The sequence below is a fragment of the Gaeumannomyces tritici genome, assembly GCF_000145635.1.
Source record: "Gaeumannomyces tritici R3-111a-1 unplaced genomic scaffold supercont2.7, whole genome shotgun sequence".
NCBI lineage: Eukaryota > Fungi > Ascomycota > Sordariomycetes > Magnaporthales > Magnaporthaceae > Gaeumannomyces > Gaeumannomyces tritici.
Window position 1 is genome coordinate 586,941 of NW_008804551.1, and position 23,670 is coordinate 610,610.

Below are 23,670 nucleotides of genomic sequence, written 5' to 3' on the forward strand. Positions count from 1 at the left end.
CCCCCCCCTTTTTCCTTTTTTTCCCTGTCAGCAAACCAGCAACACCCAAGCTTGGCTCGCAAGAAAACACGGCCTCCAAATGCCCTCCTCCCTTGCAGACCTGCCGGCGAAGCTGCTGGGCAGCGTCCTGGCGCGCACCTGCAGGCGCCTCTGAGCCTGCGCGGAGCCCTACCTCTTCGAGTCCGTCACCTTCTCCGTCCCCGCCACCGCGCGCTCGGCGCTGCTGATCGCGCAGAGGCACGGCCGCCACACAAGGGAGCTGGTCGTAGCCGTGCCGCCCCCGACCTGCGCCCACGCCGACCGCAACTCCTGCACGGACGACCACGCCAAGGGGGCCGCCGGGGCCGGGGCCGAGGACGCGGGGACCTGCTGCCCCAGCTGCGCCGCATCGTCGTCCGCCTGCCGTCCCTCTTTGGCGCGCACGAGGGCGTCTACTTTGACATGGCGTTCCCCGAGGAGGCCGCTGACGGTGGCTTGGGCCGCCGGAACAGCGCCCGCGCCGCCGCCGTCCTCGGGGCGCTTGCCGCGGCCCCGCTCGAGAGCCTGGCCGTCGAAAACTTCCCGCCTCTGCTCGACGACGGCGGCCGGCAGGTGCTCTCGTCGGGCCCGTGGCGCGCCTTCCTGGGCGGCCTGGCCGACGTTCGCGTCTCCCTGCTGGGGGAGAGAATCCTCGACGGCATGGTACCGAGCCACACGCAGGAGAACTACTGGGTGTTCCTCTACGAGCTGGACGTCGCCCTATTTGCGCCATGGGCGCCGTCAGGCGGCTCCACCTCGAGGCCTCCAAGTGGTTCCGTGTGGGCATGGCGGACCACGCCACCGGGGGCGACGGCGGCGGCCGAACCGCCGGAGGGCTCCCCACTGTCACGGCGTTTGGACAAAGAGATGTTACGATCACAGGCCGAAGTGGGGGTAACGACTGCGGGGCAGAAGCCCAAGCAACCCAAGTCGCTAAAAGGATCGACCCACATCCACGTGACTTGGCTCGGTAGATCAGCTGCCTTCGGTATCCTCGTAGTTTCCACCTCCTTGGCGAGCACTGGTGTTGGATGTGCCGCTTGTTTCTGCGTACGCCTTTTCCTTCCCATTGTTGCTGGGCACTGCAGAATATGATGCGGGCGTCTCCTCTGTATCCGTACCCGTAGTGTTGGCCACAGGAGTAAAATGTGACGGTGGGCATCGTTGAGTCTTTGCGTCCTTTGGGGTAGCAAGTCCTTGGTCAACCTCAGATCCATACACCCACTCAGCGTGGGCCCTGCACCAATAGCCCTTCCCACATGGACAGTCGGGGTCTTTCCAAGTCTGATAATGTCGCAGCCACTCCCTGTGCTCCTTTGGGCGTGTTGCAAGGTTTGGCTCCGGTGATGGCTTGTACCGGGCTCTTAGTGCCGCCACGCTATCGGCGAGGCACCCGGCGTCGCCGCACTGGTTGACGCGAAGTCAGTAATGTGGGTGGCGATCGGCCGCTCCTGTCCAAGAGAGGCCTACACTCACCGCTCGGCTAAAATCCGTAACCACGCCCAGGCCGCCAGGCTGCCCGCCCGTGTTGTGACTTGTGTTGCCACCGTGGTGGCTGGTATCTATGGGTGGATGTGGTTCTGCTGCGGCGACACTGCCGCTTCCATCGGCGGGCTGATCTTCGGTTGGCGTATCGGCGTTGTCTGTCTGGTGAAAGGTTGAGTGGGACGATCTACTGGATCTTTGGCTCTTCTTCTTCTTCCTCGAGCCTGCAGGAGACATGGTGGCGGTGTCGAGGTGGTGAGGCTGGCGTAGCAGTGTATGTTTTGGGACGTGACACGGCCAAAAGCATTATCACAGATCGAAAGCAAGATCTGGGCGACCTGAGGATATCGAGATCGGTCTCTCTGTTATAACAGCTAATTATCTGGCCTATTATTTCCTAGGTGGGTGTGCCAGCTACCTGATCATCATCGAGGGAGCCCAAGGGTTCCGCCCGATCAAGGAAAACCCCTCGTGGCATCCATGAGGCTAGGTACCAATGGAGGCCCAACGGGGCAACGAGGGATGACGGGAATGAGGGATGACAGCAATGTTCCTCTTGGTTGTGGTTGTGGGAAGGCTGGGCTGATAATCGGGCGATCCACCTGCCAGGCTGCTGGCTGCTATTTGCCTCTGCCTTAACACCCTCCCGAACCAGATGCTTGAATGTTGCCTGCCGGGTAAAGGGATGTAAACGCACTTCCATCCCAGATGGTGTGCAGGGCTTTCTACCTAACACCCCCACTTGTTGCACTTATCCGCCGCCCTGTGAAAAAAAAGGCTCATGTAGCATCCTTATGAACGCAGAAATCTAGTCGAGGCGATGCGGTGGATGGTTCATCGGCACGTGAAAACCAAGGAATAATTAACACCAAGGATGATTTTGGGGGACTGGGCATCTAATGGAAAATATTAATGATGAAACGCCATCGCTCCTCTATACTGGACGTGCAGACCCGCCTTTTCCGCCACATCCCATCATGGGCACCAGAAATGCAGTTTAGGTGCTTTGGTGCCCGGGCGAAAGCGAAAACGGCCGAGGGGCCGGCTTCGCGACTCCCTACACCACCACCAAACGCCCTGCACAAACTATTGGTGAACCAGTACCGAAGATGTGCCCAGACTTTCGGGCGGTGCAGTCAGTCGCCTGACCAAAACGAACCGGTGAGAAAGCGGGGTAAGTGAAGTGCATCAACGCCCATGCAGTGTTGTGTCAAACGCCGACAGGCCTCCTCCTCTCGTCCAGTCTGATGGTATAAGTCCCAGGGATCATAAACCCTAGTGCGGTGGATGCAAGATACATTTTCTTCCTTAGAAAACCAAGCCACACTGATGTACTATTAGGATCCACCGTACTAAGGTTTGTGATCCCTGGGACCTGTAGATGTCGGGGCTTTAACAGCGGACTTGGAACCATGGAAATGAGAGAAAAGGCAAGGCCTGGCACTCAGGATCTGCAAGGATAGTTAATCCGTTCAGCCACATTTTCGAGTTCAGAAACAAACTACGTAGGAGGTCCGCGCAAGACGAATGTTTCACTGGGCTAATTAGAGAACGGTCAGAAATGCACGCTGGAGCAAAATGGCTCAATCCGGCCAGGACTGGCTCATCGCTGTCGAGGTGCGTCCCCCTGTTTGCATGCTTGTCCCACCGACCGTTCTCAAGCTGCCGACTGTTTTGGCTAATTCTTCATCTTTTCCACGCTGCCACGCCAATGCCACAGAGGTTCAACAATTCGCTCCCTAGGGGTAAGGACAGCAAAGAGTTCATCGACCTAGATCCACAGCAGCCCCTGTCCACCGACACGATCGAGGTCCTTGCGACAAGCATCAGCACCCTGTACTTGGAGAGGAAACGTCGCGGACGGGTGCCACGGATTTTACTTCGCCTAGTCACGGTAACTAGCCACGCTGTGCTCCCACTACACGGCACGGCCGCGCTCCCGTCGGACATTGTCACGAAGCCGCTATTGGCGCTCTCCAGGGTGCTCGAAGACGATAGCGAAGCTGCTGAAATCGTCGTCAAGGGTATAGCTGTCATCACCGAGGGTCTCTCTGGCTGGAAGTCGCATTCGGAAGCCGTCCTGAGCTCTGAACCCGTCCAGAAAGCGAGGGTCTCTCTCTACGTTGCCATCCTCGCCTTTATCCAGGAATCCAAGATGCTGTCGTCGAAGTGGAAGAAGTTCTGTGTGTCCCGGTCCCCAGAAGCCACCTGGCCCCCAAGTAGAGGCACCCGAAGGATGGAGCTAATACATCGACACGCCGCATGACTTTGGCGGCGTGGCCAACCCTACAGCTGCATTTATGGACCACAGCATACGGCCTACCCCGTTAGGAAAGCTCCGAGCCAAGCAGAGGGACATTGAGACGGCTGGAGACGCGCTGGAACGGGAAGTTGGTTAGTTTAGTTGCATCCTCATCAAGTGCAGCTAAGCGCCCGAGCACTAACACCGTGGCGTCTTGCCGGACGTTAGACCGAGCAGAGAATCGTGTTAGACACGAGGCGCTGCTAGAAGGTAATTCTCCCCTGCGGTACCTCGTAACACGAAGTTTGAGGACTGACATTCAAGGTCTCCTGCTTGTCGTACAGCTATGGATACACACAGACCTGTCAATCAGCTGTACATGTCGTACCTCGGTAAGCAGCCTACCTTTTTAATGTCATCCTGCTTCTCACATCGGACAACCGATATCGCCCGAGGATAACTTTTTTGCCACCAAAAATTTGGAATATGAAGCAGCGCTGAACCGTAAATATGGAACAGGGGGTCAGTGTTATTCTCGCTTGATTGCGAGCTCCTGTGTCTTGACATGGTTTTCGAAGCTAACAGCAATCCCGGCATTGGATCGCACGAGACGAATACAGAGCACGTTGAAAGTATGGAGCGGCCTGTCCCGCAATCAGGCAAATGCAAGTCTCACGTTGTCTGGTGATGAGAACGAGAGCTCGGTACCCACACAGTACGGTACATCTTGCTGACCTTGATGTATCCAGGTGGATCAACGACTGGGCTCGCCACGGTTCAGGGGCTGGCAGACACGTTCGAGCCCAACCCCATGGTACCGGGAGACAAGGCACATTCGCCAGCAGATGGGACTGGGGAATGGTTTAGAAACCATCCCGAGTTCAATGATTGGCTCCAGGATGACAAGGCGACATTGTTCTGGCTGACGGGGCTTCCAGGTAAGATGCGCCCTAGTCCAATCCTGGATCAGGGAGAGTTACCGGAGTGACTCCTTCAGGACACATGTGATCAGGAGCAAAACCACTGAACCCATAAAAAATCAGGCACGGGAAAGTCAGCAATAGCGCAACTCGCCCTCGCCATACTCAAGTCACGGGGCGACGCGCTATCATTCCGATTCGATCCCGAAGAAGGGCCCACATCGAACACTGCCTACAGGACGGTTGCTTCACTGGTGGGCGAGCTCTTGCTTTGCCTGAGCAGACGATCTCCGCTTCCTGAGAGTTGCAAAGCCCCTCTTGAACGTCTACTGAACCTGGTGAAGCAGCACCGTAACGGGCGGAGCTCCAAGTTTCAGTATGACGAAGCGCTCTCTGCCTTTGAAGAACTTGTTCGCGCTCAGCCGGTCCCGACTTTTGTCGTAATCGATGCTCTGGACGAGTGCGACCCATCCGGGCCCAGACTGTTTCCTCACACGCCGGCCAAGCTCGTCGAAGACTTGGTGGCTTTGTCAGCACGGTCAGGCTTGAAGATTATGATAGCCGCGAGACCTGTCCCACCATTCCACGACCTCATCTCCATGTCGCCTTCTATAGCGATAACTCAGGAGCTGGTGGGAAACGACATTGTTTTAGTGTCTAAGCGTCTGTATACCGAATTGCGACTGCCCTCGGACTTCCAGAGTGCCGCCATCACCCGGATCAGAGCAGCAGCCGGGGCCTCGTTCCTTTGGGCAACAATGTTGCTACACCACGCCGCTCGACCTGGAATTCCGTATTCTCAAATAGAGCAGTCTCTCAACGAGTTTCCTGAAGAGCTGATCTCTGCGTACGAGACATCCCTCGATGGGCAGGCCAAGTCACGCAAGTTTGGCGAGGTTCAGCTGGAGCGTCGGAGGCAGGTCTTCGTATTCCTTGTCGCTGCGCAAACGTCGGTAACACTCGAGATGATCACTGCCGCGCTCGACTTCGCCCCAGAACACTCTGCCGAGCACATCTACACTTTGTGTCGACCTTTGGTGACCATCACGGGAGAAAAGGAGAGACATGTTTGCTTCCATCATCATTCTGCGCGAGAGTTCATTATAATGCACCAAGGTTCAACGGGTCATCTTTGCACCAACAGCTCGTTGCTATTTTCACGGGAGGAGGCTGATGCCCTCCTGGCGGCAAAGTGTCTTCACGCCCTCTCGTCAGGGGACTATGATGATCTAGATCTCATCGCAGCCATACTTCGGCAGAACAATGGGCCCGTCAACAACGAGACTGTGACCATCAAGAAGGAGAACGACGGGTTCTACAATTATGCGGCGCAGTTCTGGTCCATCCATCTGGCAAAGGTGATGAAGCCGCCACCAGAGCTCGTGCAGCTGGCCGGCAACTTCCTCCGGATGAGGCAGTTTGTGTATTGGAGCGAGTACCGGACTCAGCAAGACGACGACTTCACAGGAATCGGTAGTTCACGCAGCCGGCTCGGCGAGTTTGAGAAACGGCTACCGGATACCGATCAGCGTACGCTGGGGCTGGAGGACTTTTTCGTCATGCCATATCGGGATTTGGCCGACGCCTACCGCGAGAGGCAGGAGAAGGACAAAGTCCTGCAGTGGCTCGCGCTGAGGCAGCTTGGCTTCTGGTACTTCTTCAACGCAGTCGTCGACAAAATGGCAGATGTCCGCGAAAGGGTCGCGAAGGGCCTAACCGAGATCCTGGGCGCGGAGCACCCCCTGACCCTCAGGGCCCGGTCCGAGGTTGCGTTTGCCTACATCTCCCTAGACGAGTTCGAGAAGGCGTACGCCGCCTACTCGGAGGTGGCAGAGGTCCAGCGCAGGGTCCTGCACGGCGACAATAGGAGGGAACTGTACACCACGCTCATGCACAGGGGGCAGGCCGAGTACTTCCTGACGCACTTCTCCAGGTCCTCGCGCACGCAGGAGGAGGCGGTCCACGGGTTCCTCCAGGTCGGCGGCCCTACCAGCCACGGCTACCTCTCCACCCGCATGTGGCAGGCCTGCACACTGCTCCAGAGAGGGTTCGTGGACGAGAGCCTCGAGATCATGGAGGCGGTGCACAAGACGCGCAAGAACAGATTCGGCGACGACGACGGGTTCGCCGTCTACGTCGAGCAGCACCTCGGCACCATCTACCGGCAGCTGGGCCGCCGCGCCCGGGCCGTCGCCGTGCTCGAGCACTCGCTGGCGACACGCAAGGGGGGCTGCAGCCCCGGAAGCAACCTCGTCATCGACGCGGAGCTGTCGCTCGCCGTCGCGTACCGCGAGTTTGGAGAGCTGGGGGCAGCGTCGCGGATCCTGGCCCAGGTCAAGGAGCACCTGCGACGCGAGGACGGCACCATACGGTACTTTGAGGAATACTGCCAGTACGTCCACGTGGACGCGCTAGTGCAGTTCGAGGACGGCGAGCGCGAGATTACAGAGCAGGTGTTGCATGCGTTCGTGCTTGGCACGGACCGCGAGAAGGAAAACCGCGCGCTCCTTTGGGCGCGCCTGGACTTGGCCGACATGATGCGCGCCCGCGGCGAGAAAGACGAGGCGCTCGCGCTTTTTGGGGGCCTCGTCAAGCCTCTTGTGCCCCTCCTCATCCCCGCTCTCGCGGACACCTTTGACGATAACACGGCCGTTGCCGGCCCAAACCGGCAAGACCACGAGACCAGCAGCAGCAGCGATCCCCTGTCTTCTACCGACGACGACGGCAGCCACAAAGTCGAGTACATAGACGAGCTGGACTACGACTCGGGCGAGGAGCTGGAGTCGCCTTCCGTGCTCGCCATCGCCGAGGACGCGCTGAAACTGGTGCGGGACCGCAAGAAGAAGAAGGCGAAGCAACTCCTGAGCAGGAACGGGCTGGAGTGGGCGCGCCCCAAGGACCTGTGGCTGTGGCACGGGGTGCCTCCGGCGGATACGGGGAGCATCAGGAGGCTTTCTACCGAGTAATAACGAGAAGAGGATGAGTTTGTCACCACAAGATTGGCAGTGGATGTTGAGTTTCGAGGAACGCTTTGGAAATTCTGGCCGGGGGTCAGGACTGCCTGCCCTTTGGAAGAAAAAGGACACACACCTGAAATTCTTTATGTGCACTTTCTAACTTGACTAATTCCCATGACTTGTTCCCTATTTAGGAGGCGAGAGTTGGGCAATACTTTCCAGTGGTGGCAGTGGACATCGATCCCTGGCTCGCCCCCCACATTAGACTGACCAATCTATAGGTATCAAGGATCAGAAACGTTAGTGCGGTGGATCCTTCCTAATTAAGCCACGTACCCAAATACATTTTTCACCATAGAAAATCCCGCCAAATCGATGTATCGCTACCCGCACCTCCATTTGCCAGAACCCACTAGAATCGTCACCCATATCAATATACATTAATTTCTACTGTAAATTGTGTGGCACGTTGTGTACCCTTACTCCCCCTGTTACCCTCCCTAGTTGATCCACCGCACTAACGTTTCTGATCCTTGATACCTGTACCTTGAAAAAAATACCCGATTCGGAAGGCACAACTTTCTGCATGCCCCCGAGGCCCCCTAAAAAGGCTCAGATTTCAGCGCCAATCCAACCTGAAAAGCCCCTGTGGCTGTCTTCAAACCCACAGCGCATAGCCAACCGACCAGCCGCGCCTCATAAGCAAGCAAGCTTTGCTGGGGTGGGCAAAAGTTGATAAACAAACCCCTGCCAACCTGGATGCTCATACTTCAATTCCTAGCGCTGCCTTTTTTATTCCTGATGCGCTCGTGCAGTGTGCGGCGCTACGAACTGTCACCCGAAGTGCCCGCCCGCTGATGCGGCAACTACAAAACGCACTTCACGGCCCTCAAGCCGCAGGAGCGGTACGGGTTCTACTATATAAGCAACCTCGCGCCGGACGAGGCTATCCTGTTTATCGATTACGATTCGCAGCTGCAGCAGGCGGCGGCGGCGGCGGCGGCGGCGGAGGCGGCGAAAATTAGAACTGTTACGACAGGCCGGTTTCAGGCATTGCGCACGGCGCGTTCGAGGACCATAATGCCCTTGAAAAGGCGCTACGGCGGAGGTTAATCGAGGTGCGGTTGCTTGTGCTATACGATTTGTTCAAACAATTGCATGCCAACCATTTAGAACGCCCGAGCGCCAAGACCACGCAAATCAGGAAGGCAACCGTTTTCCGCAGCCTTGTTTATGAGTGCCCTGCAAGACGTCCTTTGCCCAGCCTTCCCCCGCTAGCATTGGAGGATACGGATATGTCGTGTCACGCAGTTTGTTGCCCAAGCCGCTTGCCAGTCCTCGAAATTCACGTGGTGTCGTGATGCTCCGGTGTCCCGAGGGAATGTCCGAGAGCATTCTCTCGGGACGTGCCTTCCTACCTATATTCGCTTTGTGCTACCAGCTCCGGGACGGGCCCACTTGACCATCGCCCTCCCTAGAAACATCAAGACTCCTTTCCAGGTCTCGTATTTTGCTGCGCGAACACAAAGAAGCCGTCTCCTTCTTCACACCTCAGCAGCCATGATGCTCAGCCCGGCACGAATGGCCATCAGACGGCTCGTTCCCAGCGAGGCCCGCTGCTTCACGCAGAGTGCAGCGGCCCCCAAGCTCGCCATCATAGACGACTACCTCAACACATCAGCCGCGCACTTTGCGCACATCCCGCCATCCCAGCTCGAGGTGACCACGTTCAATGACACGATCCTGTCCCTGGACGACGCGTCCACGGAGCGCCTTGTCGAGCGTCTGAGTCCCTTCAACGCCATCTCGAGCGTGCGCGAGCGCACCGCCTTCCCTGCGTCGCTGCTCGCCCGATTGCCCAACCTCGAGCTCCTACTCACGACAGGCACCCAGTTCGAGGAGTTCGACCTGGCCGCGGCCCGCTCCCGCGGCGTCGTCGTCGCGTCCGCGCCCGGGCTGGGCCGCACCGACCACGCTGGTCCCCGCCGGCCCGACATCCGGAGCGGCGGCTCGCACCCGACCACACAGCACACCTGGGCCCTCATCCTCGCGCTGGCCCGCAACGTCGCCGCCGACGACGCGGCGTTTCGGCGGGCGGGCGGCGGTGCCCCGCCGTCGTGGCAGACGGGCCTCGCGACCGGGCTCACCGGCCTGACCATCGGCGTCGTCGGCCTGGGCCGCCTGGGCGCCGCCGTGGCGCGCATCGCCCACCTGGCCTGGGGCATGCGCGTCGTCTGCTGGAGCGAGAACCTGACGCAGGCCAAGGCGGACGCCAAGGCGCTCGAGTTGGGGTTGTCGCCAGACGAGGGCGCCGGCGGGGGCAAGGTCTTCCGCGTCGTGGACAAGGCCGAGCTTTTCTCATCGGCGGACGTGGTGACGCTGCACTACGTGCTCGGCCCGCGCTCGCGCGGCATCGTGGGCTCGCACGAGCTCAGCGCCATGAAGCCGACGGCGCTCCTGGTCAACACCTCAAGAGGACCCCTCGTGGACGAGGCCGCGCTCGTCGAGACCCTCGAGGAGGGCCGCATCCAGGGCGCCGCGCTCGACGTCTACCCCGTCGAGCCGGTGCCGGCCGAGAGCCCTTGGCGGAGGCCCGGTTACTGGGGGCAGGACGGGCGGTCCAAGGTCCTGAACACGCCGCACATGGGCTATGTCGACACCGTGCTAATGAACACCTGGTACGCCGAGACTGCGGAGAACGTTGAGCGCTGGCTGCAAGGAAAAGAGATCCTTCATCGGCTAGTCTGAGCTCAACACTAGCGCATGACGTCGGACCGGGACCGGCGGCAGTTGTTCTAAGGTCTCGCCACTGAGGGTTATAGTAGCAGTTAGCCATTTGCGTCAAATGGGAATAATCATTCATCGGGGAATGGATAGAAAAAAGAGTGATACCGTCCCACAGCAAAAGTCTGAATACACGTTACCAAATTACATACAAAAGTCAACACATTCCAACCGCTATATCAAATCGAACAAAAATGTTAAAATAAAAGCTTAAAGTAAAAGTAATAATTTGGAATCGTTATTATAATATATATTAAAAATTAGTTTGTCCAGATGCTGAAAACGTACATTATTGCGCGTGGAAAATTACCCCAATGCAAAAAAAGTCGTTACAACGCTCTTTAGGGGATGCTAAATCCAGTTATAGCGCATGCATTTTAAAGTTCCAAATTAAACAAACTTTTTACAAGCTTACGATAAGCTAAAAAAATCCAGAAAAAATATATGTTAGAGATTTTGTAAAATATTACAGAAATTGATTTTATTATATATTTTTACGATTTTATTTTGCTATTTTATTTGCATTCGAGAATTGTAAGTTTTGGTGGGAAATTGCGTTTGTATCCAGACTTTTGCGGTGGGGCTTTACGTACCTGGATGAGTTCGCCAAAAACTTGTGGATTAAATCCAGGTAAAATATCCTGTCCTTTAACACCTCCCGCTAACTCAATATGTCCTCCTTCTTCCACGTGTAAAAGACTCTCCCGATAAAGGCGCCCCTTTTCGCCATCCTCTCTTGGTGTTTGTCGGCGAAGGCCCCGACGGTCTTGAGGCAGTGCAGGGCGCTCTCCATATTGCTCGAAACGGCGTCGTCGCCAAGTCGGGCGCTTGGGTTCGAGCTTATGTTCTTCTATATCTTCTTGATGATTAACTTTGCGGCCTCGACGTCGCCGACCAGCTCCATGATTTCCTCGGGAACGCTATGGAGGTTTTGTAAAAGTTGTAGGTTTTGAGGAGGCCGCCCACTATTGGAATATACTAGGCATGGTTCAAGATTCCTTGCATTGCTTGTTTCTATCCTGAGTGAGGTGGGAGTCCTAGTCTTATATACATGAGTAACAACCTAGTATCACCCGTGCTCTCATTTCAACACCCCGTCCCCAGCTGGTGTTATGTCCAAGAACGAAAAGCCTGCCGCCAAGAGTTTTATGCAGTAGCAAAAGCTGGCGCCAAACCCCTTTAGTATACAGGGTTAGGAATTTAATCGTTAGTCATTTGTTTCAATCGTAACTAAATTAGTTTAGTTAGTTTTAGTTACTAGTTTAACTAACCAATACCTAAAAATAATAAAAAATATTACGGGGTTAAGCTAAAGGCCGTACGAAGTAATTACGATAAAGCAAAGAGTTTAATTGGGTTTAAAATCCTATATTACTATAAGTTAAAAACGATAACTTTAGCTTAAGGAAAAAATTGCATAAATTGCCTCCCACAAGCTAGCTTTAAACCATAGCCTTTTTGGCTTTTATTACGTAACGGGCCCTTGCGGCTTTAAGCCCATAGGTTCCTGCGGGGAAGCCCGTGCTTGTAGCTCGAGCACTTTTTGTAGCAGTGGTTTAACCGTTTCTTTGTTAAACCCTTTATACTTTCCCTTTTCCAGAACGCTATCGTTCCGGCAGCGGGAATAATTCCTAAGTTATTTAGTTTTAGGCAGGAAACGCTATTTAATTCGCTTTTTTCGGACGGCTTAAAAGTTAAACTAAAAAATCGTTGGACATTACTTACATTTTAAAGTAAAGCGCACTTGCTCGTTAAAACAAATAAATTTATGCGTTATTTCGGCTAATTAGCGTACAGCCCGTTGCAAGGTTGTAAAAAAGGTAAATGCGTAAGTTTCGTTGCCGGCTTTTAAAACCCGTACTTCCGGTTTGTAGCTTTCTTACCATTATATAACTGTAATTACTACTTTTATTACTACGCTTTAATTTATACATTTTTTAATTATTTCAAAATATTGCGGTATTTTTAATTTAACCCTTTAAACCATTTTGTACGCTTGCGCGTAATATAATTTTGCGTTTATTTTTCCGCATTTTATTTTATACTTTTTCCTGCATTTCCGCGCGCTTTAATTGCATTTACTTTAACTATATTAATTTTGTATATTTTTAATTTATATGTAAATAAAAACTCTTTTTTGCTTTCGAACGCGTTTCTTTTTAAAGCTGTTAAAGGTTAATTTGTGCAGGGGCGGGTGGTTACTAAGTGTTACAGTTAGGCTTCTGCTCCTAAGGTAAAGCACCAAAGGAGTATCGAACAGTAGCACGTAATTCAACAAACGAAAGGGATTTACAAAGTAACTTGGGTGCGGTTTGAATGCTTGCCCCAAGGGTTACTTGGAAGCTAACTAAAGTTTAATTAATGCCAGTGCATTTATTAAAAATTACTTAAAACAATAAAAAACCGTTCCTTTTTATACCCCAAGCGTTTTTCCTTAACGGGTTAATATGTAAGATATGTTTATATCCTTTATATTATCTTCGTTACTTAATATATTGTCCTTTGTTATATTATTTGCTAAGGTTACGTAACCAAAGGTTAACCCCGTTTGGAGCTTTCCTTTATGCTTCCTTTTGTGGTTTGGTAATAGCTTTATTGCTGGGTCGTAACATTAAATTTCCTTTTTAATAGCCAAAACCCGTTGGTTACGTATTACTATCCTTCCCGCCTTTTTGTTAATCGTAAATATTTTTTTTTTACTATTTAACCATTTTTTTTTAACAAAATGTTTAGGCAAATCCAAAAGCGCAAATTCGGTTTTCCAATTTTTCGTTGGAATAACCTTTTTTTTTTATCCTTTGCTTTTTTATTTTTATGCTTTTTTGCTTAAATTGCAAAGCCAACGGTTTTTTTCGTTGCAAAGCATTTTTTGGTAATTACGTTTGCTATAAGCGGTGCGTTCGTTAAAGGCGTTTTCGTTGCAACATTTTGGGCTTTGCTTTTAAACATTTTCGGGTTTACAACGCTTAGCATAACCGTTGTAAAGCCAAATTGGAAGCGGCTGAAAAAAAGCTACGGGCTTTTTTTGCTAAAATTAACCGTTTGCGTAAGCAAAAAAAACAATAACGAGAAAAACTTTCCCGTGCTATCCGTTATAAAATTAATAACGTAAAGGAATTGGAACGGGTAAAGCAAAAAAAGGCTATTCGTTACGCCATTGTAACGGAAACCGAGCCTTTTTTTTCGCCCGGCTTTTTAGCGGTTTTTTTTTAGCTAAGCAGCGTTAAAGGTTAACTTTAACTTTAACTTATTTTCCTTTTTTTAACCGGGTAAATTATAATTTTTTAACAATTTTTCCCGGTTATATAACGCAATGGTAACGCATTTGCTTTTACAGCAAAAAGTTTTAAATTTAATTTTTAATGCAGCTTTCGATTCAAATTTTTTTTTGTTCGTAAAAGGGGGGGAAATTTTAAATTCCCTTTTTTTTTGCTTTAACTCGTTAAATTATTTTGCTAATTTTTGGTTTGGTAAGGGTTTGGTATTAACTTTAACTTGCTTTTTATTTTTTAATTTGGTAAATTGTAATTTTTAATAGCTTTTTACAAAAAAGAAAAAAAGATTTGTTTTAAAAAAAAACGTTTTTTGCTTGCGCGCAACAACGACGACGACATACAAAAAAACTAAAGCCATTACGAAAACCGGAAACGCCAATTTGTTTAAGGGCTAAACGAACTCGATAATACCCCAAAGCGCTGTTGCAACGTTAATGGAAAAAGCCATTGACCTTAACCAATCGAAATACGCAATACGTAACGGGAATTACCCAAACCAGGAACAATTACGATAAAAACTAATTGCAAACCCGAAAAAAACCCAATTAATTATTGTAACGATGCAATTTGCAAAAAAATATTTTTAATTGCTTAATAAAAAAAAAGAAAAATTACGGCCGCCGAAATTATTGCGAAATTCGTTTAATACGTTAAAGCAATCGATTAAATAACCGCAATTTTAATAATTTTAATAATTAATTTTAACGCAACCCAAACAATTTTTCAATTTTTCGAACGAATTAAAACCATATTAAAAAAAAGGACCAAGCGTAACAAACGGCGGCCGCAAACGGAAAAGGTGGAAAATAAATTTGGGCTTAAATAACCGCAAAAGCGTAAACCGCTTTTAAAACACCCCAAATAATAAAAGCTAAAAAAGCAATAGCATTTACGATTAATAATAAAATCTTTATTGTTACCGGAAATAAAAAATTAAAAAATAAAACCCGAAAAAATTAAGCGAATTTGCAATAAAAAATTGGGTAAAGGCTAAATTAAAGCGGTTTATTAGTACCCGTTGGAAAACGTTCGTTTGCATTTCCAAAATGCTAGCATTTGTTAATAAACGGAAAAAAATACCGGCCCGGGCCGGGAACGAACGATATAAGCAAAAGCATAAAAAGAGTTGCGAATAATTACGGTAACCCCGCCGCAACGAACCGGCTACGGACGTAATATGCGCTTTTTGCGGTTTAGGATACAACCGGACAAACGAACGGCTTAAAAGTTACTAAATTAACAATAGCTTTAATAATAACGGGTTTATTAGCTAGCAAACTTTAACCTTTTTTTAATAATAAAAATAAAGCGGAATATTGGTTAAAATTGGTAAAAGCATTTAACGCCAAAAACCCGCATGGAAACATTAAACGGGTTACCGTTTCGTTATGGAAAAAAAAAAGTAACAAAAAAAAATAACGGCGTTGCTTTAAATTGCAAGCTTAAAAAGCGCAATAAATTTGCAAAAAAATTATTTCCGATGGAATGGGTTGGCATACCAATGCTAACCTTTTAACCCCAAATTAATTACGGCGCAATGTTACCGCTATTTAAATTAAAAATATAAAAGCATGCAATACAAACAAATTATAACGTATGCGTAATATAAATTAAAAAAATACAACGATAAACGGTGTAAAAAAAAAAAAAAGCAACAAAAAAATCGTTAAAAAATATATCCGGGGCATTTTATATTTCGTACAACAAAGTTAAATACCCATTTTACTTTTTACATTGCCCGATATAAAAGCAAACCCAATAACGCAAAAAAAAAGCCTGGTTTACAAAGCTTACCCATTACGAAATCCCAATAACCTTTACTTTAAAATTGTTGCAAATTGGATTGTTGCCGGAAGCGGGGCGGGCAAAATCCCCTTTTTTACCCCGGGAAAAAGCAGCTTTTATACGGGAGCAAAAAGGAACCAATTAAGCAAAAAAAAGCAATAGCCCTTTTGCAGCAATTTCCCTTTAAATACCAATAACAACCCGAAATACAACCCCGCCAACCAAAAAAACCTTTATACGCAACGAAATTAATGCAAAATTAAAATTACTTTTTTTTTAACTAATTTTACCCACAAAACGGAAAAGGAATTTTTTAAAATCGGCCAAACAATTTATAGAAAGGTTTAGGAAATTTTATACGGCAAAACGAAGGAACGTAATTATTACGCTATTTGTAAAAAACCAGGGTTTACGCATTTTAAAACCTTTTCCCCTTTGCACCCCCCCCGCAAACCCTTTAACGAAACCCATTTCCCCGGCAATACCCGCGTTCCTTTTACCGCTACGGGAAATAACAAAAAAAGCTAGCCAAAAAAGCTTTACCCTTTTCCAATTATTTAGTAATATATAATCCTTTAGCATTTAATTATATAAAAAAAAAGCGTTAACGTTACCGCCTTCCCCAAAAGCAAAAAAAAACCTTTTTAACGAAAAAACCAATGCTTAAAGTTTTTTAATGGAATGTAGCGAAAAAACCGGAAGTATTTAATGCATTATTAGCGAAAGGAAGCAATTTTAACGTATTGGCAATATAGGAATTACCAAAGGATTTGAAAGGGAACGTTAAATTCCCGTTGTGGGCTGGGAAAAAACTAATTTAATATATATACGACTTTACCCCGTAACAACCATACGGCAACTTACCGGGATCCCTTTAAAACCGCTAAAAAAAAGGCAACGCGCTTTTTTTTTCCCATTATTACAGCTTGCTTTTCCTTTTTCCTTTATTATTAAAGCGATTATTTATATTAAATTAACGCTACGTATTTTAAATTACGAAGCAAAACCGAATTGGTATAAAGTTACAATTGGTACCCAAAACGAAAATATAACGATTTGGTCGGTTTACTCCCCGTTTCCGGGAAGCATAACCATTACAAATTGGATAATACTTATCGACAAACTTGCTAAAAAGGAACCGAAAAGCAATAGCTTAATGGTAAAGGATTTTAATTTTTATTATAAAGCATGGATGTTAAAGCGTTTAAAAAACGCACCGATGCACGCAAAAGCTTTTAAATTGGTTGGTTTAGCAAAGCTATAAAGCATGCAATTAATAATTCGCCGAAACGCGGCGATAAAGTTCGCCACCTATTGCAAAAATACCATTATTAATTTAATTTGGGCTACCGGAAAGTTAAAAACCCAATAGCTATTAAAATAGCGTTAAAATGGCAGCAATTATACGGGAATAATAATTACGATTTTAAAAACCATTTCGAACCTTTACGCATTAGCTTTAAAAGGCTAAAATTGGAAAAAAATCGATAAAAAATTTGCTAAATCCTTAACGAACAATAAAATTTTCCTTTTGTTACAACCATTTATTAACCTTTAAGTAATTAATAAAAAAATAAACGATATTACAAAAGCAATATTAAAAATTTGCAACCTAACCGTACCAAAGCTAAAAGGAAAGGCCGGAAATTGTAATTAATAAACGAAGGAATTTTTTTAATTATTTTGCAATAAATACCGGGCCGAATTAACGTAAAAAGCAAACCGTTCGGAAACTAATTACGCAATAATAAAAAAGCTACCAAAAAAAAGAAAAGCGCTATTAAAGTAACGAAAAGGTATACGTAACGTACCGCAATGCACAAAGCAAGCATTATATAAAACGCCAAAAGCATGTAAACTATTGCCAAATAAGCAAAATACAAAAGCTACCAACCTTTTCCCCCCCCGTTATTCCCGTTGTTAAAATTACCAAATAAAAAGGTAACGGCAACAAAAAAAGCGAAAAAAGCAGCTTTAAAAAGGAAATTTTTTTTTATATTAACGGCGGACATTACCGATATCCCCAAATACCCCAAACCACCTTTTTAACCTTTGCTTGTTTGCAAAAAAATTACCGCAAAAAACGTAAAAAAAACTTTTTAAAATACAAAATATTAAAAAGCTTTAAGCCTAACGGGAATTTTTACCGGGAAATTGTTAGCAATAAAACCGGCACGTTTTAAAATATTGGCGGAAATGTTTACGGCATACGTAAACCGCGGTTATTTTCCGGAAAGGTTCCGGAAATTTCGCACCATTATTTTCCAAAAACCCAATAAAAACCCAAACATTTTAAGCGCGTAAAAACCAATTACCTTTTTAAAAACAATAAAAAAAACGTTGGAAAAAATTTTAGCGTTTTGCATTAAAAATACCGCAAAAAATTATTAATTATTTTTTAATAAATAAATAAGCAATCGATAATGCAAATCCACAAAAACGGCTATGCGTTTATTTACAAAAGTGGTAAATACGGTTTGGAACGCAAAAGCGGTAATTGGTTTTTTATTATTTAATATAAGCGGCGCTTTCGATACCGTATTGCATATACGCCTTTTTAACGAAATAAAAAATATTAATTTTTATAATAAATTTTGGATTTTTTTAAAAACTTTTTAAGCAATTAAAAAATAATACTTTTTTTTAACGGCAAAAATACGGCAAAAAATAAAATTCCATGCGGAATTTTGCAAAAGTTCCCGATATTACCCATCCTTTTTATTATTTATACGGTAAGCTTATACAAAAAGTTACGGAAAGTAAAAGGGGTTGCGGTTACGGGATTTACAAATAATACCAATTTAATTAGTTTTAACCGCAACGCAATAAATGCAATTAATAAATTTAAAACCGTTTACAACGTATGCTTGGAATAAACAAAAAGATTTGGAGCGAAATTCGACCCGGTTAAATATTAATTAATTTGGTTAATAAAAAGGAAAAAACCCGCGCTAACGTTACCTTTCCATTTCGAAAAGGTTACGGTAAAACCAAAAACAATAAAAAAAGCAATGCAAATATTAAGCTTTTGGATTAATTCCAAATTGGATTGGATTTAATATATTTAAAAAATGCGCGAAAAAATAGCAACCCAAATGCTATTTATTACGCGTTTAGCAGCAATAACGTAAAAACCCACGTTTACCAAAACCAAATACTTGTACCTGGCCGTAATTAAAGCAACATTAAGCTACGCGGCCCCGGTTTACTATAAATTTAACGTTACCCCGTTGCGGCCCAAAAAAATGGTTAAAGCGTGGGCAAAAACGTAAAACAATTGCTTAAAAATAATAACGGGGGCTTACAAAAAATTTTTATGGAAATTGTTGGAATTAAAAACGCATATAGCCCCGATTTAAATATGGCTAAATAATTGCATTGCCCATTTCGAAAAAAAATTAAAAAAAGGCGGTTTAACGGAAAAAATTGCAAATATTTACAAAAAGGTGCAATGGAAATTAAAAAATAAAAAGCAAAAGCTTACGGTTGCAATTACGCGGCTATTTCGTTAACGGGAAAAAACGCTAAATTAAATTAAAAAATCGAACCCGGAAATAGCGGTGCTAAAAAAATGGAAGGAAAAGTAATATAACCACGTTACGGCAACCAAAAAAAGCGTTAAAACCAATAAAAAGCAACCCGATAAAAAAATTTTAAACCTTTACCGCAACCTTTATAAAACCCAAAGCTTGTTATTGGTTTAGTTAAAAACGGAAAGGTTAAGGTTTCGGGGTTATTTAACTTTCCGGAAAGTTCCCGGCGTAACCGCAACGTATTAATGCGGTTAAAACCCGGAAACGGTAGCATACGTATTGCTACATTGCCCAAATTTGCAAAAACAAAAAAAAAAATTTTTAAGCAATAAAAAAAGCGGCAAAATTTTTGCTAAATTAGCCAAACGAAGCAGCAATCGTTACAAAATGGTTTATAAAAATAAAGCGGCTTTTTAGCTACGCTTTATCGAACGATATTATCGATACGTAAGCGGAAAAAGCGGAAAAAAAAAAAAAAACGTTAAACGCTATAACGAAGCGGCGAATTTGGAAAGGAAATAAAAGGCCTAACCGCCCCGGTTTTAAAAAGCCAAACCCACATTAAACTTTATCGAAAAAACCTTCCAACAATTTTATTAATTATTAATAACATTATATATTAATAAGCAAAATAACGCAACCTTTTATTTTAACGCCAAAAAGCAAGGATTTATTTACGCCCGTAAAAGCGGGTTGCCGCAAACTGTTTTTAAAATTTTAAATATAAAAAATCCGAACCGCCGGGTATATAGCATTTAAATAATTATGTTATTGCTTTTATCCTTAAAACCGAAATTGGATTTGTTAAGGTTGCGGGGAAGCGCTTGGAAAAAGGGAGGGAATGCAATAATGGCTGCTTTTTTAATTGTTACCCCGGGCGCCGCCGATACCCTTTTTACCGCCCCCGTTACCGTTGCAACAACCCCGGCTAAACCCGTAACTTTATTTTAACCAAATTTGTTAATAAGCTAAAAATTAACCGCATCGTTTTTTTTTTAAATTTAACTATGGAATTACCAATTACCGAAAAAGAATTATCCGTTACTTTATTATTTTTACCGTTACCGTTGCCGTTATTAATTTGCAAAAAATCGGCGGGGGTAACCTTTTCGAAATATTCGTTATAACAATTAAAAAATTCGGTAACGTTATTGTAAAATTAAACGTAAATATTTTAATAAAATCGAACGTTTCGCGTATAAACCTTAATGCAATTTATTAACGTAAGATTATTAAGCCCGTTTGTTAGGAGCACGGGCGAAACCGCCCGGCAAAAAGCGGGGAGCGTTAAATGCACGGGCGAAACCGTTCGGTAAAAAAAAAGGAAGGGGGCGCTGGCAGCTAGCCGGGCGCGGACCCCCTAAGGACATGCCGGCGAGCTATCGGTATCGCGGCCAAAGCATAATAGCGAAGCTAAAAAATAGGGTAAAGCTTAAATTGCACGAAAGCGCTTAAAGCGCGAAAGATTTAAAGGACCGACCCCGGGTGCCCGAAAGGGCACGAAGGAAGGGGAAGTTAAAAAAGGAACAATTTTTGTTGGCGATAGCACCTTTGGTAGGAGATTTACGAAAGCCTAACAAAAAAAACACCGCATCCGGCCCGTAACCCGGTAACCACCCGCTTTTGCACCGATTAACCCCTAACACCGTTACGTTTAATTTAAAAGTAATTAAAAGCGATATCGAATACAAAAAACATTTTAATAAAAATGTTAGCAATAATAATATTGCGGCGAATTTTAATTTTGGAATTTTCCGCAAAATAACGGAAAAGCTTTACCGGGGCCGGGGTATTGTCCGGGAAATACGCTTTGCAAACGGTTTTAAATTTAGCGTAAGCGCGGCGTTCGTATTAAAAAAATTAAACTTTCCAATCCTATCCAAAGTATTAATAACGCACCGAAAACGTAAGGAATACGATAAAGCAAAAAAAAAATTTACAATTTTTATTTTGCCCGTAAAGTTAAACGTTTAAACGTAATGCTTTTTACGGTTTGTAAAATTATTATCGGTAATAAAAGCAAAATTTACGGATTTAAGCTTTTTTGCGGCGTTAAATATACGTTAGCCCAATTCCGAAACGCCTTTTTTTAGCGCAAAGGTGCATTATCCGTTTTTGCTAGCTTTTTTTTTCGAATAGCAATATATACATTTTTTCGATTTAAAATTTAAATTAAAACAATTTATTAACAAAATATTTGGAAAAATAAAATTAAAAAAAATAACGAAAAGGATTTATTAAAATTTTGCATATAAGCTTTATTAAAGTTAATTTTGCGGGCCATTATACGCATGCACGTAATGCAATTGGTTAAATCGCTAAAAACATTGGAATGGGTTAGCGAAAAATTGTAAAAATATAAAAAAAACCATATACAAATAACAAGCTTTGCGCTTTTTGGAATTGCCCGTTATTTCGAAAAAAAATAAAGCAAACCTTTTCGTATTACCTTTTTTTTTGGGCGTTATAATGCAATTGCGAATTGCGGGAAATTAAAACGAAATATTAACAAAACGTTAAAAATGTACGGTTTTACAATTAAACGTTAAATGGGTTGCGAAATAGCAAAAGTTAAAAAAGGAAAATTTACAACGGTTATTGCTATTGCTATTTTGCAATCGTTAGTAATGTTTTTTTGGTAAAATTGCGTAAAGGATTGGAAAAAAAAAAACGGAAAAAGCCGCGATATATTAACCCATTTGTTAAAGTTAATAAAAAAGGAAAAAGCGATGGAAAAGCTTTAAATTGGCACGGAAACGTGCACTTAATAACGCGATTTAAATGCAACGAACGAACCAATTTCCAACCAAACCACAATATTTCGCTTCGAACAATAACAATTTTTTTTTTACCGAACGTTTGGAAATACAAAAAACATTTTACAAACAATTACTTACAAAAATAACGCGGAATAAAAAATACTTCGAAAGGAAAGAGTTTTTACCCGGTTTTACACCAAATAGCTATCGGTTGGAAGCACGGTTTTTACTTTTAAATAGCTACCCCGATCCGTAGTGCTCCCCATGGGCTATACAGCTCGAAAGGGGTAAATAAATTTATATAATAGCTTTTTACAGGTTGTATAGCGCAGTGGTAGCGCATTTGCTTTTGTAGCGGAAAGTTTTGGGTTTAACTTTTGGTACAACCGTTTAAGCCAAAATTTTCGCCCGCTTTGCAGGGGTAAGCTTTGGTTTGTATTTTTTTTTTTTGCTTAAGCTTGCTAGCTTATCCTTTGGATATGCTATTAATTCCTTTTTTTTTGCTTACTAAATCTTTCCAAATTTAAAGCGTTAAATAAGCGCTTTTTTAATATTTTATTGCTAATTTTTTCCCAAATGATACTTTTGCAAAACCTTTTGGTAATTTCCAAAATTTGTTGCATTTTCCCACGTATTGTGCTTATTTTCCCAACCTTTCCATTTAACGAAATATTGCTTTTTGCAACAATGCGTTTTTTCGTTAAAAATAGCATCGATTTCCCACTTTTGGTTAGGGTTAACTTTTATTAATTCGGTGCTTTTAAAGCCCGAAAGCGCTAATTCCAGCAAAAAAACGTAAAAAACCGGGTGGATGCGCATGGTTGGTAATAGCTAAAATTTATAATTAATTGGAAAAATAATACGAATAACCCAAAAAGGTCCCCATTTTTTCCTATCCAACTTATTGCTTGGCCTTTTTATTTTAGTATTAGCGCGTAAAAGGTAAGCGTTATTCCTTTTTTTAAAGGTTGGTTTTTCGATTTTTTTTTATTAGCTTGCTTTGCTATCCAATAGCGCAAAGTTTTTAATTTGTTTTAAAGGTTTTGGTATAGCTTAATAAGTTTTGTTATTTGGATTTCCGTTATTAAGGTTTTAAATCCGACCCGGGGTTCGTTATACGCCGTAAAAGTATATATATAATTGGCGTAAAACGGTATTTTTCCTATACTTTTATACATAAAATTATTGTAAGCAAATTAAGCAATTAATAACAATTAAACCCAATTATTTTGTTTGTAGCTAACGTAATAGCGCAAATATCGCTTTATCGTTTTGTTGGTTCGTTTTGTTTGTTCGTTTGTTTAAAGGTAATACGCTATTAACAAAGCGTATTTTGCTTTAAAAAGCGCCGTAAACGTTTTCCAAAATTTGCTTGTAAATAGCTTGTTTTAATTCGTAATTAGTTTTTGCGGCATTTTATAATTTGCTATTACGTGCCGGAAAAAAGCGTAAGCCAAAGTTAGCGCGTTGCTGCTTTTTTTGTAAAATAAATACAAAGCATATTTTGTAAGCTTATTTATTATTACCAATATGCTATTATATTATATTTCCGTTAAAAGCTTTTTAAATTTAAAAAGCTTAACGATAAAATTTATAATAATTTTTTGCTATGCCCCGTTAAATGTTAGCAATGGTTAAAGCAATTTATAAAAAAAATATTGGTTGGGCTTATTTTTAGCGCATACTTAGCAATCCTTTATTATTTTTAATATTGCTATTTAAATTTCGGTAAATTTGTAATGTTGTTGGAATTTTTTCCACGTTTTGGTAACTTTTAAATGGTTATGGGTTAATAACCCGTAAATTTCCAAAAAAACTTTTGGGGTTTAATTTTGTTTTTTAATAATTAAAGTTATTGCTTGTTGGGTTAAAACCAACGCTTTTTTAGTTTGTAAACCAAAAGCGTTTTGGT

General features: G+C 44.5%; 7 protein-coding genes and 1 pseudogene across 8 annotated transcripts; 6 read left to right on the top strand and 2 right to left on the bottom strand.

Annotated features, from left to right (window-relative positions):
- GGTG_11525 (hypothetical protein) lies at window positions 1-1,879 on the bottom strand. The gene is made up of 4 exons (XM_009229416.1): window positions 1,495-1,879; window positions 1,376-1,425; window positions 813-861; window positions 1-738 (listed from the first exon to the last, which is right to left on the bottom strand). Exons 1-4 carry the CDS (start codon window positions 1,738-1,740, stop codon window positions 169-171), a joined length of 915 nt encoding a protein of 304 aa, XP_009227680.1. The 5' UTR covers window positions 1,741-1,879; the 3' UTR covers window positions 1-168.
- Window positions 1,880-3,081: 1,202 nt separating this feature from the next.
- On the top strand, window positions 3,082-3,769 carry GGTG_11526 (hypothetical protein; the record flags this gene model as incomplete). The annotated part of the gene is made up of 2 exons (XM_009229417.1): window positions 3,082-3,120; window positions 3,224-3,769. The coding sequence occupies 2 exons, from the start codon at window positions 3,082-3,084 to the stop codon at window positions 3,767-3,769; spliced, it is 585 nt and encodes a 194-aa protein (XP_009227681.1).
- Window positions 3,770-5,423: 1,654 nt separating this feature from the next.
- GGTG_11527 (hypothetical protein) lies at window positions 5,424-7,631 on the top strand (the record flags this gene model as incomplete). The annotated part of the gene is made up of 2 exons (XM_009229418.1): window positions 5,424-5,732; window positions 5,925-7,631. The coding sequence occupies 2 exons, from the start codon at window positions 5,424-5,426 to the stop codon at window positions 7,629-7,631; spliced, it is 2,016 nt and encodes a 671-aa protein (XP_009227682.1).
- Window positions 7,632-8,208: 577 nt separating this feature from the next.
- GGTG_11528 (hypothetical protein) lies at window positions 8,209-8,735 on the top strand (the record flags this gene model as incomplete). Its single annotated transcript, XM_009229419.1, has 2 exons — window positions 8,209-8,343; window positions 8,517-8,735. 2 exons carry the CDS (start codon window positions 8,209-8,211, stop codon window positions 8,733-8,735), a joined length of 354 nt encoding a protein of 117 aa, XP_009227683.1.
- Window positions 8,736-9,185: 450 nt separating this feature from the next.
- On the top strand, window positions 9,186-10,370 carry GGTG_11529 (hypothetical protein; the record flags this gene model as incomplete). The annotated part of the gene is made up of 1 exon (XM_009229420.1): window positions 9,186-10,370. One exon carries the CDS (start codon window positions 9,186-9,188, stop codon window positions 10,368-10,370), a length of 1,185 nt encoding a protein of 394 aa, XP_009227684.1.
- A 1,256-nt stretch (window positions 10,371-11,626) lies between these two features.
- GGTG_11530 (hypothetical protein) lies at window positions 11,627-12,393 on the bottom strand (the record flags this gene model as incomplete). The annotated part of the gene is made up of 5 exons (XM_009229421.1): window positions 11,627-11,636; window positions 11,879-12,037; window positions 12,132-12,153; window positions 12,290-12,299; window positions 12,391-12,393. 5 exons carry the CDS (start codon window positions 12,391-12,393, stop codon window positions 11,627-11,629), a joined length of 204 nt encoding a protein of 67 aa, XP_009227685.1.
- Window positions 12,394-19,764: 7,371 nt separating this feature from the next.
- On the top strand, window positions 19,765-21,240 carry GGTG_11531 (hypothetical protein; the record flags this gene model as incomplete). Its single annotated transcript, XM_009229422.1, has 6 exons — window positions 19,765-19,808; window positions 20,032-20,195; window positions 20,249-20,311; window positions 20,666-20,905; window positions 20,962-20,990; window positions 21,139-21,240. 6 exons carry the CDS (start codon window positions 19,765-19,767, stop codon window positions 21,238-21,240), a joined length of 642 nt encoding a protein of 213 aa, XP_009227686.1.
- Window positions 21,241-22,075: 835 nt separating this feature from the next.
- On the top strand, window positions 22,076-22,147 carry GGTG_20231 (annotated as a pseudogene). Its single transcript has one exon. The product of its transcript is annotated as a tRNA-OTHER (tRNA).
- The last annotated feature ends 1,523 nt before the right edge of the window (window positions 22,148-23,670 follow it).